This window comes from Spermophilus citellus (genome assembly GCF_964194105.1).
Source record: "Spermophilus citellus genome assembly, chromosome: 10".
NCBI classification, from domain to species: Eukaryota; Metazoa; Chordata; class Mammalia; order Rodentia; family Sciuridae; genus Spermophilus; species Spermophilus citellus.
Window position 1 is genome coordinate 121,747,134 of NC_138197.1, and position 17,425 is coordinate 121,764,558.

At 41.0% G+C, this 17,425-nt stretch overlaps 1 protein-coding gene across 1 annotated transcript in view; it reads left to right on the forward strand.

Annotated features, from left to right (window-relative positions):
* The first annotated feature begins 1,186 nt into the window (after window positions 1-1,186).
* TCP11L2 (t-complex 11 like 2) overlaps window positions 1,187-17,425 on the forward strand; it is a 38,545-nt gene continuing 22,306 nt past the window's right edge. Inside the window, exons 1-4 of the mRNA XM_081309315.1 lie at window positions 1,187-1,340; window positions 9,786-9,977; window positions 12,322-12,457; window positions 16,923-17,043. Coding sequence (XP_081165441.1) covers window positions 9,821-9,977; window positions 12,322-12,457; window positions 16,923-17,043 — 414 coding nt within the window. The 5' untranslated portion in view covers window positions 1,187-1,340; window positions 9,786-9,820. The remainder of the gene's footprint in view (window positions 1,341-9,785; window positions 9,978-12,321; window positions 12,458-16,922; window positions 17,044-17,425) is intronic.

The following is a 17,425-nucleotide window of genomic DNA, read 5'->3' on the forward strand; positions in this document are numbered from 1 at the left end:
GGCAGGCTTTGAACCTAAGAAGAGTCCATGTCATAACCACTGAAAACCAGGATTTCTATCCTGCTTTAAAATGTTGCCAGTCTGCTTTTGATTTTCTTTTTCTTTCTTTCTACAACAGTGCTGGCCAATTTGCCTTCACAATCCAGATATGATTTCAGCACTAGGCAGAAATACCTAGGCCTATACACAATCTACTAACATTCCTGCGTGAAACTGCCTCCCAAGTAATAGTCATTTACCTCTGGCAGAAGACATAGAGGTTTTCATGTGTATGGTGGGGGGAATTTGTTTCTTGTATGCCCTGAAGCGAGTTCACAAGAGATGAACTGCAGCCTGACCGCACAGAACCTCTCCTATAGCTGGTTATTTACATTAACCCAAGTTGAAACTTCTCCCAGAGATAGGCGCTGCCAAAGAACCCTAGAGGAAGTATGAAGCTTTATCTTTTGCACGCACACGAACCGAGAACCTGGGTAGGTGTGGTTCCCAGGGGCTAATCGTAGCGTCCAGGTGCAAATCTGAACCCCTGTTTTTAAATGGAGATGCAGACACAAATGTGGATGACTTGGTGAGTCTCTGAAGTGCTTGGGAAAGTCCACTTGTGACGTTTTCGGTTTGCTGGTCTCTGTGTGTGTTTGTGTGTGCGTATTTGTGTGTATATACAGTGCGGTGATGGGCACCTAGCTGAGTGTGCCAGGTCTAGGTAAGAGGTGTGACGGTTCTGAAAGTTTCAGGAGAGGCAAGGATCTGACAGTAGGGTTCACTGAGCCTGAGAAGCATCCAGCCTTGGGCAGAGGACTCGAGCACTTCCCTAGCCCCGCCCCTCTAGGCCCCGCCCTCAACGCCCGGCGCCCCGCCTCCGCTAGGCCCCGCCCCCAACGCCCGGCCCTTCCCACCGTAAGGCTGCCCCAGTTCCGTAAACACTCCTCTCCCCGCCCCGCGCAGTTCGGACCGTACCACTCGTTGCGCGGGGGAGCATCCTTCTCGCATGCGAAACGGCCTCCATCCCGAGCTATCTTCACCCTTTCCCATACGAACCTCGGGAATATTCTTTGGGTCTTAGGTTAATTATGTGCGAATTCGGCTTTCGGAGCCTGAAATGACTTGCCTTTCCCGGCTCCGCCGCTCCGTCATCCTCCCTCTTACGGGTTTTGTGGTGGCCTCTTCCCTGGAGTCTCTTAGGGCCCTTTAAATACCGCGTGTGGGGGCGGGGGGAGGGTGCCGAGGGGTTGGAGTTGTTGAGGAGTTCCGAGGTAGTGCGGCGCTTGGTTAGGGGACTCCCTGAGACCCCTGTTTCAGGGTCACTTGGTCGCCTTCCTCCTGTCTCCGCGCCGGACTCGGTGCGTATCCTTCCCCAGGGAGGGGTCTCGGTCTGTGAGGTAATGAGCTAGGGCCCGAGAGGGGACAGCTCAACCCAGGGCAGCTCAGGCCTCCCCGCTCCACCTTGGAACGCCGTCCTGAGACCGCGGGGCCCAGGAACCAACAAGCTTGACCCCTCACCCCGACCCCGTCCCTGTTCCCGTTTGACCTAGAACTGCCGTCCCGCGTGGGAGCGGGACGCGCACGCGAGTGGCCGCGGGCTGCCGGACCCGGAGGCGGCGGGGTCCGGGCATTTCGGCGCCGCTCACAGCCCGCCGGGCCGGGGCCAGCGCCTGCTCCGCGGGCGGCTTTCCACCGGGGCTGCGGAGGCCCCTTCCCCGGCCGGGCGGGGCCCGCGGCGAGTGTTTGGGGTTTGTTGCCGGGGTTTCCCGGGCACTCGGCTCTGCCTCCGCCGTCCCCTCCTCCTCGGGTTTGTTTTGACAGGAAACGTGGTACTCCTGGAGGGAGGGGTGGCCTCCGGGTGAGTCCTCTGGACTTGCCCCTCGCCGGGAGGAGGCGTGGAAACACTGACTGGCCTGGGCTCCAACCCTGGACCTCGCAGGGATAGCTTTGTGCTTCCCAAAGCTGCTCCTTGAGCTGGCACCGCCGAGGGTAGCAGAGATGATTTGGTGGCACGTGGATAAACATAGTTACGTGTTTTTGTTAGTAAGAGGGAAAACTGCTCCATTAAACGAAGCGATTTCTTGATGGTACAAAGTTTTCCTTTTAAAATAAACATATTTAAGTGCAAATATCTAATCAAGATAATTGTTTGCCAAATTATTGGAAGTAGAAGATGGAGACAGGGGGTACAGTTGCGATGCCTGGTCAAAGGACTCAAGTTTGGGGAATTTTCTCCTAGATGATTGTCCTACCTTGACCAGGAAGAAACAAGACAAAGTGTCCTTGGCCCTAGTGAGCCCCCAACACCTCTGATCTCCAGTCCAGAGATCTTGCCCTTCCTACCTGCCAACAGATAATGAGGTTATCTCAGTGGTTCCCACTTTAGGAAGCTCCCTGCCCGCCCCCCTGCCTGCCTGCCTGTCAGCCCTTTCCTCTTGACCCTAGAAGAGATTTCATAATCAACCCTCTCAGCCAGTGGAGGTTGTCTGGCTTAAAATGGCCCAGGGCTGAAGATACCCAGTCATGTGTAGAAGCAGCATCAATGCCATTTTGTGAGGGTTGAGGACCCTTTAGGGGGGAGTACAGGTATTAAAACGGGCCAGCAGGGGTGTGGGGAGAGTGCTTTCAATTATGAAAAGTGCCTAGAAATCCTTCTCCCTGATGCTGTAATGCCATGTGTAGCATGAACATCTGCTTTTCAGACAGTGACTGGCTTGTTGGCTTTTATCTAGCTCTTTGTTGGTTCTAATTTGATGAAGACCAGTATTGTCTAGCTGAATAGTGCAGGCACCTATCTCTGTGCTCTGTGGTTTTGCTCTGCTATGCGTGAATAACTTTAATGCTGCTATTTGGGACCGGTTCTAAAGCAGCATTTTGCAGAAGATGGACATTTTTAAGCATCTCCAATTTTGTTATAAGAGTCTAGTCTTACTCTTCTGACCCCCTCCTGCCCTTTACTACATATACGTGAACGTGTGTACCTTCCATCTGACCTTGATCTGGTCTTGAAGGAGTATACCCCTTAGATGTTCCTTGAAATTTCTCTTTTCCATAACCTAACCTTAACTGGATGGGTTCCATTCCTCAGAACTTTGCTGGATAATCTGAATAATTCACTGCAAAATGTTTATGACTCATGCTAGCTGTAAGTAGTTAACCTTTTGGATCATATTTAGGCTCTAACTAGGGATTTTGCTTAACATAAGGATTGGTTCCCTGATACAGGATTTTCAGTCACTCTAGTGGGGTGGTTGAGAGTTATTTTGGACAGTGAACTCTCTCAGTAATGCCCTTCACTGTATAGTACTTGAGCAGCCATCCCAGAGTAAGGTCAGCTTGCTATCACATGTGCAAGTGTCCACGTGGTAGTAGATAGATCAGTTTGGCAGAGTGGGAATGGAAAGAATGAGCAGCACATTGAATTTTCTCCAGCTATCCTGGAGTAATAGAGTGCATGGGCTTTAGGGTTTCAATGTCTAGATTTAACTTGTGCCTCTGCATTGCTGTGCACCCTTGGGGAAGTAATGCAATCTCTCTGAGCCTCAGGTTCTTATTATAAAATGGGAATAGTATCTTAGCTTATAAGGCTATAATGAGGACCCAAGGAGGTAAAATATTTAAAACACTTATAAAATACTGAGTGCATATATTGAGATTATAATAAGCACTTCATGACTGTTAGCCCTAATTGTTATTATTTGGTTTCAGTGCTTTTAGGAAAGTGGAAAGACACCATGTAAAAATTTTCTTTAAACTCCTGAAACTAAGTCTTTGCTAGCTTGAATTATTGATGCCTTGTAAATGTGTTGAAGAAGGCACTGGGAATTGGAGAAGGGAGGCATAGCTTCTTACCACAAGCAGCTTAAAATATAGCAGGGAGAAAGATATGCAGATAACTATAATAGTTTAAGTGACTACATAATAAATATGAGTAATGTGATTGGGGTAGAAGAGAACGAAAATCCAAGTTGTCTTATGAATAGGACTGTGGCTTACTTTGTTCATACAATAACATTTGTTGAGCCCAGACTATATCCCAAGTGGTGTGCCAAGCTCTACTCTAGAAGGCTAATGTAGATGAGGTAAGTGGTAGGATCTCCAGGGAAGTTCACCTTGAAATTGTGATAATAAATTTCTAAAATGAATGACAACAAGGAGCCAACCATGTGGAGATCAGGAAGAGTAACATCCCAGGGGGAGAAAATAACAGGTGCAAGGCTCCAAAGTAGGAAGCTGTACATGTCTGCAGGACCCAATGAAGGTCACTGTGTCTAGGTTAGGGGGGAATGGAGCAGGATGAAGTAGGCAGAGGCCAGATCACAAAGAAATTGTAAACTACAGCCAAGATAATCTTGTAAGTAAAGGGAAATCACCTGGGAGTGAATTTATTTGCCCCTTCTGAAGGACTCTGGCTTATTTATTGTTTTATTTTCCAAGCACTGTTGAAGATGGGCTTTAGGACAAGTATGGCTGTCTAGAAATACTATCAGACTTACAGAAAAAAATTCCAAGAATAGTTCAAACATCTTGTTGTCCACTGCAAGTCAGATTCACCTAATACATTTTTCTCTATGTTTTGTTGTTTTTTTTCTCTTTTGTATCATTTGAGAGAAAATTGCACACACATCAAGGTCCTTTTTAAAACAACCATAGTCCATTTATCAACTTTAATATATTTAATGGTAGAATACAAATAACAGATTCAAGTATTGTAACTATGTTCTTGATCACATTTATTTTGTCCAGTGCAGAATCTATGCCTTAGTTCATTTTGTGCTGCTATAACAGAATACCATAGACTAGGTAATTTATGACAAACAGAAATTTATTTAGCCCACAGTCTTGAGGCTCAGAATCCCAAGATTAGGGGGCCAGCATCTGATGAGGGCTTTCTTGCTGAGTCATAACATGACCAAAGGCATCACATGGGCAAGAGAAAGCACGGAGATTGAACTCATGGCCTCATGCTCTCTGTAATTGGCTTTAATCCATTCATGAGCATGGACCCCTCATGACCTAAGCACCCGTGATGGGTCCCACCTCCTAACAGTATTGCATTGGGATTAAGTTTCCAAAATATGCTTTTTTGGAGTCATCCTCAAATCACAGCAGTTACCAAGTATCTTCATCTGGAACATATCCTCAGCTTTTGTTTTTTATGACATTGACCTTTAACTTATTTTAATAAGACTAAAATAATAGTTGACATCTTCAGACCCTTACTAGGAACTTAGTTATTTGACATAGATTATTTCAGTTAATATTTACAACAATTCTACAGGGTAGATATTATTATTATTATTATTACTATTACACAAATGGTAAGTTCCCTGTCTCTCGTTAGTAAATATCAAGAGCTGGGATTAAGAACCCAGTTCAGTGGGTTAGCTACTGTTCTTCCTACGTCAGTGAAATGCATATTATCACTGGCATATCTTTACAATCTCACACCAGTACAGGACCACTTATAGTTATAGTTTGCTGCAGAGAGGAAATAAAAAAGTAAAGTAGGACATAGGCTGAGGAATTGGAGTCTGTGGGAGGAAGCATGACTTGACCCTTAAGGTCCCTCATCTCTAAGATGTCAGTAGTTACACTGCCATTCATTTATCTGTTCATTTATTATGCAATATTTAAGTGCCTGACTGCCTTTGAGTCATTGGCCTCAAAATGTCAAAAGACTATTTATTATTATTAAAGAATAGAGTAGTACAATACAGATATGAAATGTGGTACTTCATTTGCTTTGACTAGCGATCCACTGTAGTGTTGGAGGCTTTGCTTGGAGCAACCTTTGACCAGTGAGTGAGCCTCCAGGTAGGATGTGGTATTCCTGAAAAGTTGTTTGATTTACCTGTAAATTGCATTGGTGAAAGTTAGGTAGATCTAAGTTTGTGAGTATGAGAACTATTATGTTTCTTTTTTAAAAAGCCTAGTTTTATCATTACCAGCCTAAGAGGGGACCCAAAATACTTTAAAAAGCAATCTAACTACCCTCATTGGCTTTTGAGTCAAGTAGCTTTGTCCCTAGATGACTTGAATGGAAACTTGAGACCAAGAAGGGTAAGAGTAGGTGAGAAGGACTAGCAGAGGACCATGCACACTGTGATGGGCCATTTGCTTTTGTGTTTTGTATTTCAAACACGTGTAAGAGTTCTCTCCTAGGGTGACTACCAGCCTTGTGTATCTGTAAGGAAACATGCTTTTGTTGTCCTGGAGTAAAACTGTTTTCCCCTTCAGTTTTTAATGCTTGAGGTGATAATATTAACAAACAAGCATGTAATCATAAGCAAACCTCTGTATCCTGTTTATTCTGTGTCAGACACTGTGCTGAGTACTCTCTCTAGATTGACTGTGGATTCTTACCCCAGCCCTAAGAATCAGGCATTATCAATATTCCCATAAGAGGAAATGGATAATTTTCTAGTAGAGTAATAATAAGCATCTTCAAAGACAGGCTTTTGGGCTTAGATACACTAAGTCCCAGTTATAATGGGAAGGCTTCTACCAAGTATTTCTAAACATTGCAAAGCTTTAAAATTTTCTGTTGTATCCCCTGTGCTAGGAATTTTACCTCTAGTAACTTGCTGGCAGAAAGTGTAGTGGCATGCAGTGGCATGCAATTAAACATGCCTGCTCTGAGCACATTTAATTTATTAGAGCTTCTAGTGATGCCTCATAGAACTCTGGTTTGGAGCATTTTAACAATTTCGAGCTGAAAGAAACTCTATAACTGACCCAATCCTCTTAGAAAAATGAAGTGAGGAGAGAAGATGTGGTATGTGTGAAGTCACATAGCAAATTAATGACTGACATATGCCCCAAACCCTGGATTTCTAATTCCTAACCTAGAGCTTTTTTATTTTTTAAATCTTTGCAATTGGTTGCCTTGTTAAATACAATTAAGAAACCTACCAAATGTTCTGTCCAGCTGGGGTAGAATATAATGGACAGTAATAACTGTTAACCTAGTTCATACATTCCCATGGATGAAAGCTTTTATTCACTTGTACTTGGAAAAACAGCCAGAGATACTCATTTGAGGCAGCTGTAGTGGTGAAAATCAAGAGCAGAGGCAAGTTGTTACATTGCGGGGAGATGACAGGAGGAAAAAAAAAAGGTAGAAACAAACTTTAAGATATTTAAATGAGAGTGTGACAGAGACCTGGGAATTTGAGTTTTAAATCTAATAAACTAGGCTTAAGTAGTACATTCCCTGTACTGGGGCTTGGACTTTGGCAGTACCAGGCATGTAAATGTGTAGTGGTATCAGCTTGCAAATGTTCTAGTTGAAGCTGTACCAAATGGAATTCAATGATTGTGATTCAGTTGACACTGAATGAATACTTGTCATATACTTGGCACCGGTGGTGAACAAGACTCAGTGTCTGCCTTATTAAGCAGATTCGGAAGTAGCCATGGGAAGAAAATAACCATACAAGTGCTTTTGTGGATATGTGCTGCACATGTACTCAAGGGAGTACCAAGAGCTCTAGTGAGAGGGTAGAGGGAGGCTTCCCCAAGAAGGTATGTTTTCAAGATTACCGTCAATGGGAAGTAAAATGTTGGCAACGAGGGATGTAGCAAACTAGAGGGGTCTCCATTTAGGATTTAGGGTTTGGTGGCAGTAAAAGGGTTATAGCAACCCCCGTCTCCTCTCCCCTTCCATCAGCAGGTTGGAGTTAAAACTCAGGTAGAGGCTGGTTGTCCCAGGGTAGAGTAGGTTATTTCACCACTAAAGGTCTAAGGGTCCAGGGCTATTTTATAGCCTGTGTTCATGGTGATTAGCTTAGGATTCTGAGATAGGGTAGAGTGCTTCCTGGCAGCTGCAGTCCACACCATGTCCTTTAGTCTGCAGAGGCAGGTAGGGGTTTTCTCCTTGGAAAATTGGTGGCCTGGAGCTGAACATGCATGCCTATAATAAGATTCAGTAAGCCTGAGGCAGGAGGATCACGAGTTTGAGGCTAGCCTCAGCAAATTAACAAATTAACCCTGTCTTGAAATAAAAAATATTTTAAAAGGGGGTTGGGGAGATATAGCTCAGTGGCAAAGCATCCCTGGGTTCAATTCCCAATGTCCTCCCCCCCAGAAAGAAAAGTGGTGGCCTGGGCAAGAATGTATTTCTGTGTTAGGACCGAAAGTTGTTAGGTGAGGCAGTATGCAGACGCCCTTGGGCTTTTCACACCTGGTGTATCCTCTCAGGCTCTTTCTTGTTTCTGTCACCACCCAAGGAATAAAAATTGGATGTTTCTCTCAACAAAGTCTAGCGCCTTCCCCCTCCTGAGTTCCAGTCCTCCCTTTTCTTTCTCCTGTTTTCTCAACAATGCCTTATTTTCCTTTTCTCCTCTAGCATTTGACATGCACAGTTTTGCATAATTGGACTTGAGAACCATGAGAGTAGGGCCCTATCTATTTTGTTTACTGTTAACTCTTCCTGGTGTCTGCTGCTGGGTGCACCGTGAGCACTCAGTAACTGGAATCATCGCAGAACTTGCAGGCATTTCCACTGATTTTATTCTGCATATTTATGGCTTCACATTCTGGCAGTTTAAAAAGTTCTGTATCCTCTATTGCATGGGATGGTTCAGATTTAAAGGGATGCAGTGAATTCTTCCTATCATTGCCCATTCAGGATTTGAGGTGCCTTTCTCCTTGGGCCCAAATTTTCTTTTTGTGTCAGCTGACACCACACATATCAAGGCCAGCTTCCTCACAGGCCTTGCTCCTGGTCATTCTTTGTGCCCATGATCTTTCTGGGTTGTTCCCAGGCCTGACTCCCTTCCCTGGTAGGCATCTGATATCCCAGAAACAGCATTCAATTTAGATTCAAGGGATTGGTTCTGTGGTATAGTAAGTCCCCTTGTGTCTCGAGTCTGTTCCCCTGTTATGTGAATCACCATCCTATGTGCCTGCTCACTCATTGGGTGGTGATAGCTACTTCGTACAAACCAAATGTTAGGTCTTATTCTTCGTGTTGTGGCAATTCATGTGAAAGTGGAAGAGGAAAGGCTAAAGACCAGCCAGAGATTTTCATCAGTCTTTCCTTCTCTCAAGAAACTCATGGAGAGCATGAAGAGTCTACTTTCAAAACTATTTTATTTAAAGCAATAATAAGTAACATTTGATTGCTGTGCCAGGCACTGTACTGAGATTTGTCCTGTTTAGTCCTCAAGTACACTATGAGGTCAGTCTTCCAGTCCAGTTTCACCGATGAGGTAGGGGGTAAAGTGACCTCCCCAAGGCAGAAAGAGCAGTATGACCCTTCCCAGAGCCCTGCTTTCTCTTACCTTCCCATGTCTTAGCATATATATTTTTAGTTATTTGGTGGGGGGGGCAATACCGAGAATTGAACTCAGGGGCACTCAACCACTGAGCCACATCCCTAGCTAATTTGTGTTTTATTTAGAGATAGGGTCTCACTGAGTTGCTTAGCACCTTGCTTTTGCTAAGGCTGGCTTTAAACTCCTGATCCTTCTGTCTCAGCCTCCTGAGCCAGTGGGATTACAGGCATGCGCCACTGCTCCTGGCTTTAACATATTGTTTTAAAGAATATGTCATTGCTTAGAGCTGCTCTGCAATCATACTGGTTATGTCCTGAGTCAGCTCACATTGATGAGTGTGGAATCCCTTTTCTGGAATGCATTCTTGATAGCCTTGTGACTGCCTGGCTGGGGTGTTAGGGGAGGGACACAGTAATATTCTGGAAGCTTTTCAACACTGTTAAACTTGTGGGTATAGTTGTCCATACTGGTACCAATGGAAGTGCCCCAGAATGTTGATGCAGGGTCTGTTTGTCTGTACAGGTGTTCTCTCTTTATCCATACTCAAGTAACACAAAATGCCATTCAATGATGAGAAGCAATGTGTGGGCGAGGACCATCCAAGTGATTCAGATTCTTCACGGTTTTCCGAGAGCATGGCTTCACTCAGTGACTATGAGTGCTCCAGACAGAGCTTCACAAGCGATTCCTCCAGCAAATCCAGCTCTCCTGTTTGTGAGCCCACAGGGGAGGGGGACTGAGGGTGGTGTGGTGTTTGTAGAGTATGTTGGATTTGAAAACTCAGCAATGGTGGAGGGCAAAGCCCAGACTTAACCCTCATTTCTTGGTGTACCAGCATAGCACTGCAGGGAGACTGCAGCTATTTTGTGTGTGTTCTCAGAAATAGCCACTAAAGCTCACAACTGCTGATTTTTACTTTGATCAGTGTCTCTAGTCTGCTTTGGTTTGACTATAAATCAGGCTCCTCACCCCATTCTTTTCTCTCAAACGATAGAAAGCTACTCCTTCTTGTGATTACTTCTTGAACAAATTAAAATCAATCCCAAACCAGATTGTTTTCTGATTCACATTTAAGGAAACATGCACTTGTGGAAGCATCAGGCAGGAAGTGAGATATTCTAAGAGATTTCCTGCTGATTGCAAACCCTGTTGTGCAAGTCACTCAGAAAGGGGCCCTTAAGGAGAATTACTACACCAGGGTTATGTGAAAGAATTGAAAGAGTAGCAAAGGAAGACAGCTTTTTCCTTTTTTGTATGTGGACACCAGGAGATGTGTTAAGCAGGTGTGTCTGCTTTTTTTTTTTTTTTTAAGATTTTTCATTAGCCTACAACAGCTTAAACAGACAAGGTAAATATAGAAAAAAGGCAACTGATGTTTAATAGATTAAAAAGACTTGTTCATTTGTATTTAAAATTTTTATGTTTTTTATTTTAAAAACTTGGAAAATACGTTAGTATAGAAAAAAGAAACTGTTGCCTACAGTATCACCCAAAGACTACAGCTGGCAGCACTTTGCCATCTTTATCCTTTACACAGATGCATATACATATACGGAATCTTGTTACTTAGTTGTATAACTAAAACATTTACTTGTGATAATATATTTTCTAAACTTTCTTTATGACCGCTTACTTCAAGAGAATAGACCATAAATTTACTTACCAATTGATTTATTATTGAACATTTAGTTCCATTTTGTGGACTGGGGATGTGGCTCAGTGGTAGAGTGTTTGCCTTGCATGCATAAAGGCCTGGGTTTGATCCCTAGCACTACACACAAGAAAAGGTTAGTTTCCATTTGGTTTTTGCTGTTATAAATAGTGTTTTATTTGGTGCATGAAGCCTTTCTGGAAATTACTTTGGATATCTGGGCCAAGGATACAGCCATTTTTAAGGAGAATCTTGTGGTAGAGTTGACAAAAGAATTAACAGCAGCCACCTCAAGTTTCTGTCCTTTTTTTTTTCTTTTTAATTATAATTAATTTTTTTTAGTTGTTGATAGACCTTTGTTTTGTTCACTTATTTATGTGTGGTGTGAAGAATCAAACCCAGTGCCTCACACATGCTAGGCAAGTGCCCTACCACTAAGCCACAACCCCATCACTCTGTTTTTTCATATTCTTGATGTTTTATATATAAGGTTCATGCATCCGATAACAGGGTACATAGATAGTCCTGAAGAAGGATTTTGATGTTATTCTCTTTCACCTTTCTTTGTCCTCCTCCTTTCCCCATCCTCTTCCTCTCTTCTCCTCTCCCCACCTTTGTTAAAAATTAAGTAACAAAATATTACATCATTCCTATTGTTCAAGATCATGATTTTTAACAGAAGCTAAGATTTCCAACTAATTTTATAAACATGATTTATTATAATACTTTCATAGTAAAATCACTAGAAATAACTCAGATTATTATAACTTTCCTACTGAGAGGAAAATTATCCAGCTTCTCTGATATATTTTATTTTCTTTAATGATTTATTGAGCTCTTATTATATTCTTCTTCACTTATATTTTTTAATCCTAGGCCAGCCTTCATAGGAGGTTATCTATATCTCAGTGAAGTCAAATGATAACTACAAGCAGGAAAATCTTAGGATTGAATTTAAACCTTATGTTATACTGTCTATACATTTAGAAATTATATTTTTATATACAAGTATTTCATATTGAGTTTACTTAAATAAATGAGAATTCTTAATTACCAAATTAAAAAATCATCAGTCTCTGTATAATATATGTAAATAAAGGCAAGTACCAAAAATAAGATGATTTAATTTTTTAAAATAAGTTATAATAGACATATTTTAATAAGCTTGTCTTACAAACATTTGAAAATTTATTATCAAATAAAAATTTATTATTAAATATAGCACCTGAAACTATTTTTCAAGTTCGTTATTAAAGTGAGTGAATCCACCTATTTTGTTTATATTCTTTCTGCTTATAAAACCATGAAGTATACGTAGGAATAAATTAAACCTTGTGTACATCAGATGGCTTTATTGGGTGACAATTTCTCTTCTATAGCATTGGCTGACTTTTATTTTTCTTTCAGCAACAAGCCCTCCCAGAGTTGTGACATTTGATGAAGTGATGACTGCAGCAAGGAACTTATCCAACATGACTCTTGCTCATGAGATTGCTGTAAACGAGAACTTTGAATTGAAACAAGATGCTGTCCCTGAGAACAGGTGACCCATAGACCTTTGTTGTGCATAAACAATGCTGAAATTGTGTGTGTGTGTGTGTGTGTGTGTGTGTGTGTATTTCATACTGATTCCTGAAAGTTCTTGTGTAATATCCACAGGAGATAAACTTGTTTAGTTCCCTAACAAGATCTTATATTTTTAAAAAATTTCTGTAGGATTGTATAATTTCTCAATTATATGTCACTTCCTGAGGAAAGCTTTTCTTATATTCCTGATCCCCCTAAACTACAGTTAATTCTCTTGCTATAGCCTCCACCACTTCCCCTTTGTGAAGAAATCTTATAATTTTGGTCTGGGGATGCAGTTTAGAGGTAGAGCACATTCCTGGTATGCATAAGGCCCTGGGGTCCAGCACTGCAAAAACAAAAACAAAATTATAAATTTTATGTTCAGTGTTCATCATCCCCACTTGATTGAAAGCACCATCAATTGCAGAACTATGCCTGTATTGTTTGTTGCTTTATCTGGATTGCCTCAGATATGTGTGACCTATAGTACACACTCAAGAAATATTTGCTGTTTTGTTTATTAAAAACTGGGCTGGGGTTGTAGCTGAGTGGTAGAGCGCTTGCCTCCCACGTGTGAGGCCCTGAGTTCAATCCTCAGCATCACATAAAATAAATAAAAATAAAGATATTGTGTCCATCTACAACTAAAAATTTTTTTTAAAAAAACCTGATATTCAGAATGAAGGGAAGGGAAGGGGTATGGGAATGGGAAAGACAGTAGAATGGACTGAACCTAACTTTACTATTTTATTATATGAATACACGACCATGTAACTCCACATCATGTACAGCCACAAGAATAGGAAATTATACTTCATATATGTATAATTTGTCAAAATACATTCTTCTGTCATGTATAACTAAAAAGAACAAATAAAAAAATTAAAAACTGATACCCAAGTTGTAAAGAATAAATAAATGCAACTGAACTGCCAGAGTTTAAGGATAGGCAACCCAGCGCACCTGTAGGTAGGAATTATAGCCACCAGCGGGTATTCCTTGGTTAATCCCATTTCCAGGGACTCTAGTTAGAGTTGCACTCTTATATCTTACCTAGCCTCTGGCATCAGTGGCTCTGGTTCCTCTGGGACAAAGAGGAAAAAAGGCTTGAGCCCTTTACTACAGATCATTTATTTTTAAGGTAAAGTTAACTCATGGATAATGGCATTGTTCGTTTTTCAACCTCACAGGGGCAATTATTAATCCTGAGGCATTCTCTCTCTTCTAATTAAGATAACTTATAGATAGTATTTGATTCCATTTATAACTTTTTGTTCATTTTAAAGCAGGAAAACCAGGAAGTATAATAATTTTTCTTCTTTGGAGTATATATTGCTCATAGTTCTTCTAGAGATGTTGTTAATAATTAATATTTTTAAAGATTACTGGCTAAAGTCTGTTTGGTTTTCTTTGGTAACTGCATGATATACCAGCTCTCTCCCCTAAGTTAGGCCCCCTCTGACCTGACTCTCTAAGTCCCAGCTGTTTGCCTCATCTCATTTTTAGCTTGCCTCAGTCCTCCTCCATATTCACAAAGTAGCTATTATGATCCTTCTGAAGGATAAATCAGATCAAGTCATTTCTTAGCTTAAAGCCTTTCAATGGTTTTGTATTACATGAAGAATAAAAATCTGAACTATGATGGCTTGGAAAGCCCTACTTCCCAGACCTTATCTAGTAATATGTTCCTTCCTGCTTCCTTCCTGATGTGGGTATACACTAAGCTTGATCCTATCTCAAGGACTTTGTCCCTTTTCCTTTGTGTTTTTGCCCTCTATCTTCATACAGCTTCTTTTTTCTCTCTGTTGAAGACTGAAATCAAAGATCATTCATTGTGACCTTAGAAGATTTTTTTTTTTACCTACTCAGTGAAATAAGTACCCTGTCACTGTCCCGTACATTGACTCACTGTGTTCTGCTCATGGCTGTGAAATTATCTTAGTCTTTGTGTGTGTGTGTGTGTGTGTGTGTGTGTGTGTGTGAGAGAGAGAGAGAGAGAGAGAGAGAGAGAGTGTGTTTGTGTGTGTGCGCCCTGGGCATTGAACCCAGGACCTTGCATGTGCTAAGTTTGTGCTCTACCACTCATTTTAATGTGTTTTTGTCTATTTCTGCTAGCATAAGCTTTTTGAGGCATAGACTTTCTTTCTACTGTGGTGTCTCAAGTGCCTAAAACAGGATCAAGCACATATTAGATGTTCAGTGCACAATTATTAACTAATAGAAATAAAAATTTAAAGTTAATCATTTTTAAGAAGTATCACTAAAGACAGTTTGGGATTATCTGTACTTTAAATTCAAAAGTGGCAAGTAAAGCCAGGCACAGTGGTGCACACCTGTAATCCCAGCGGCTTGGGAGGCTGAGACAGGAGGATCGCAAGTTCAAAGCCACCCTCAGCAAAAGCAAGGTATTGAGCAACTCAGTGAGACCCTGTCTCTAAATAAAATAATACAAAGTAGGGTTGGGGATGTGGCTCAGTGGGGTTGAGTGACCCTGAGTTCAATCCCCAGTGCCCCCCCCAAAAAATTACAAGTAAAGGCCAGTGTGAAGGTGCTTTAGGATCAGGCAGATCCTGGGTTTGAATCCTGGCTGTGCTGAGATATATCTGGGCCTCTCTCCAAAGATAAGATGGGGATTATGCTACTCACTTTAAATGTGTGATCATTGACATAAAAGTGCCTTGTACTTAAGTACTTTGATACTGTGGAAAATATTAACCTCTCTTCCCTTCATTTTCTTCCATGGCTAGGAAAAGTGAGCATGGAAAACAAAGTATAGAGTTACGATGCATTATTTTGTTTAATAATGAAGTAGCAAGTTATTTGTTGATTTTTCAGATGATCCTCACAGTGGCCAATTTTTTTTTCTTTTTTAACATATGGCTCACTCTCATTTTATCATTTAGTTCTTTGGGGGGGGGGGGGAAGTGAGCTAAAATTAGGTCTCTGATACCCAGTAGCAATGCTTGGATTGATCATATCCCTTCTTGCCATTCCCCCAAATCTCTTGAAAATTAAAGAGCTAAAAAGTGTCTTGAAGCATATAGAAAAACTTCAGTTTAAACTCTGATGTCCCTACAGAACCATAAAATTGTTTTAGCTCATTGCTTGTTGTTCCTTCATGCTATATATATATGTATGTGTGTGTGTGTGTGGCTTGTAAAGTCAAGAGCAAAAGTCTGTACAGCAATATTTGCCTTTTTCATTGTTCTGTAGTTGCACAGCAGAGTCTCAGATAATGGCAGTGGCATTTTTATTGAATAAACTCACTTGGACAACTAGAATAAGTTTTAATATTTAAAGTTGCTAAGTAGACTATAACATTTGCAGTTATGTAAACAATTTTAATTCATGCTCCTTGGCTGATTTCCATTTCTCATAACCTTTTATATACTTAGCTATTTGTACTTTACGAAGGCAAATTTTGCCAGGTACATTGGTATATGCCTGTAATCCCAGCTACTTGGGGTGCTAAGGCAAGAGAATTGCAAGTTCAAGTTCAGCCTGGGAAACTTAGTGAAATTGTTCTCAAAATTTTAAAATGTTCAAAATGGGCTGGGGATCTAACTCAGTGGTAGAGCACTTGTCTAACACACATAAGGCCTTGGGTTCAACCCAGAACCACTGAGGATAAAAAAAAGATGAAAGAAGGAAAATTAGGAGATATGCTTAACTGTCAAATTATTAATTTATCCATCATGCATTCCTTGAATGCTCCCTAAATGCCAGGCATTTCGGTACAATGGCAGTACCTAGACGAAGTAGTTGTGTCCTCTACTTGGGAGAAATATGTTGCTCTGTGGCAAAAGACACATCTGTAATTATAGTGCAGGAAAATATGTGGTTTTCTAAAAGCTGTTGCAAAATGGTGTAGGAATGTGTATTTTAATGTGCACCTATTAGGACATTGATATAGGGGTAAAGCAAGGTGGCCACCTATTCTATTGTAAGCTTTTCCTTTTTCAGTGTTTTGGTCTGGGATATTGAACTGGAAGTTGGCAGGCATTAAAATGCCCCTTGGGTCAACCTATTCTGTTACTTGCCAGGAAACTTCAGCTGTTGAGGAAAGAACAACTTTGTCGTCTCATTGCTAAAATTTAGAACACATCTAAAGATCTATGTAGAAGAGTAATTAGCTAAATCATCTTATGTCCTTAAGACAGAATTTTATGAAGTTATTATAAGCCATGGTAATGAAGATTTTTAAAATCTAGCAGAAACAGGACAGAATACTAAATGAAAAAAATCTAATATTGTGCATACTTGGTATTCTTAACTACTAAAACAATGTATTGAACAGGGGAAATAAGTCAATAGATTAATAATGGGATTATGGGTTATTTTGTTCTCTGTTTTTTATGCATTTTTAAAAATTGCTACAGTGAGTCTTTAAGATTAGAGAAAATAATTCTTATTTTAAACAGTCCATTTCATTGCTATAGCTTGGCTGGTCAAGTGAAGCATATTGTTCACCAGGCCTTCTGGGATGTCTTGGAATCAGAACTAAATGCTGACCCTCCTGAATATGAACATGCCATCAAACTGTTTGAAGAAATCCGAGAGGCAAGTTGATGCTTGTGTGAATTAGTATCTTGGTCTATTTGGGCTTCTGTAATAGTATATTATAGAGAAATTGGCTGTTAATCAATAGAAACTTATTACAGTTTTGCAGGCTGAGAAATCTTACGATTAGTCCCCAACAGATTTGGTGTCTTGTGAGGGCCTGCTTTCTGTTTCATGGAGGATACATTCTTGCTGTGTCCTCACATGGTACAAAGGAAAGGAGCTCTATAGGGTCTTTGCATTCGTGATGACTTCATCCTTATGTCCTTATCACCTCCCACAGTTTCACTCCAATATCATTTATTGGGAATTTCAACATATGAATTTGGGGGGAGGAGGACACACACATTTTGTCTATAGCAATTACCCACCCCATCCCCCT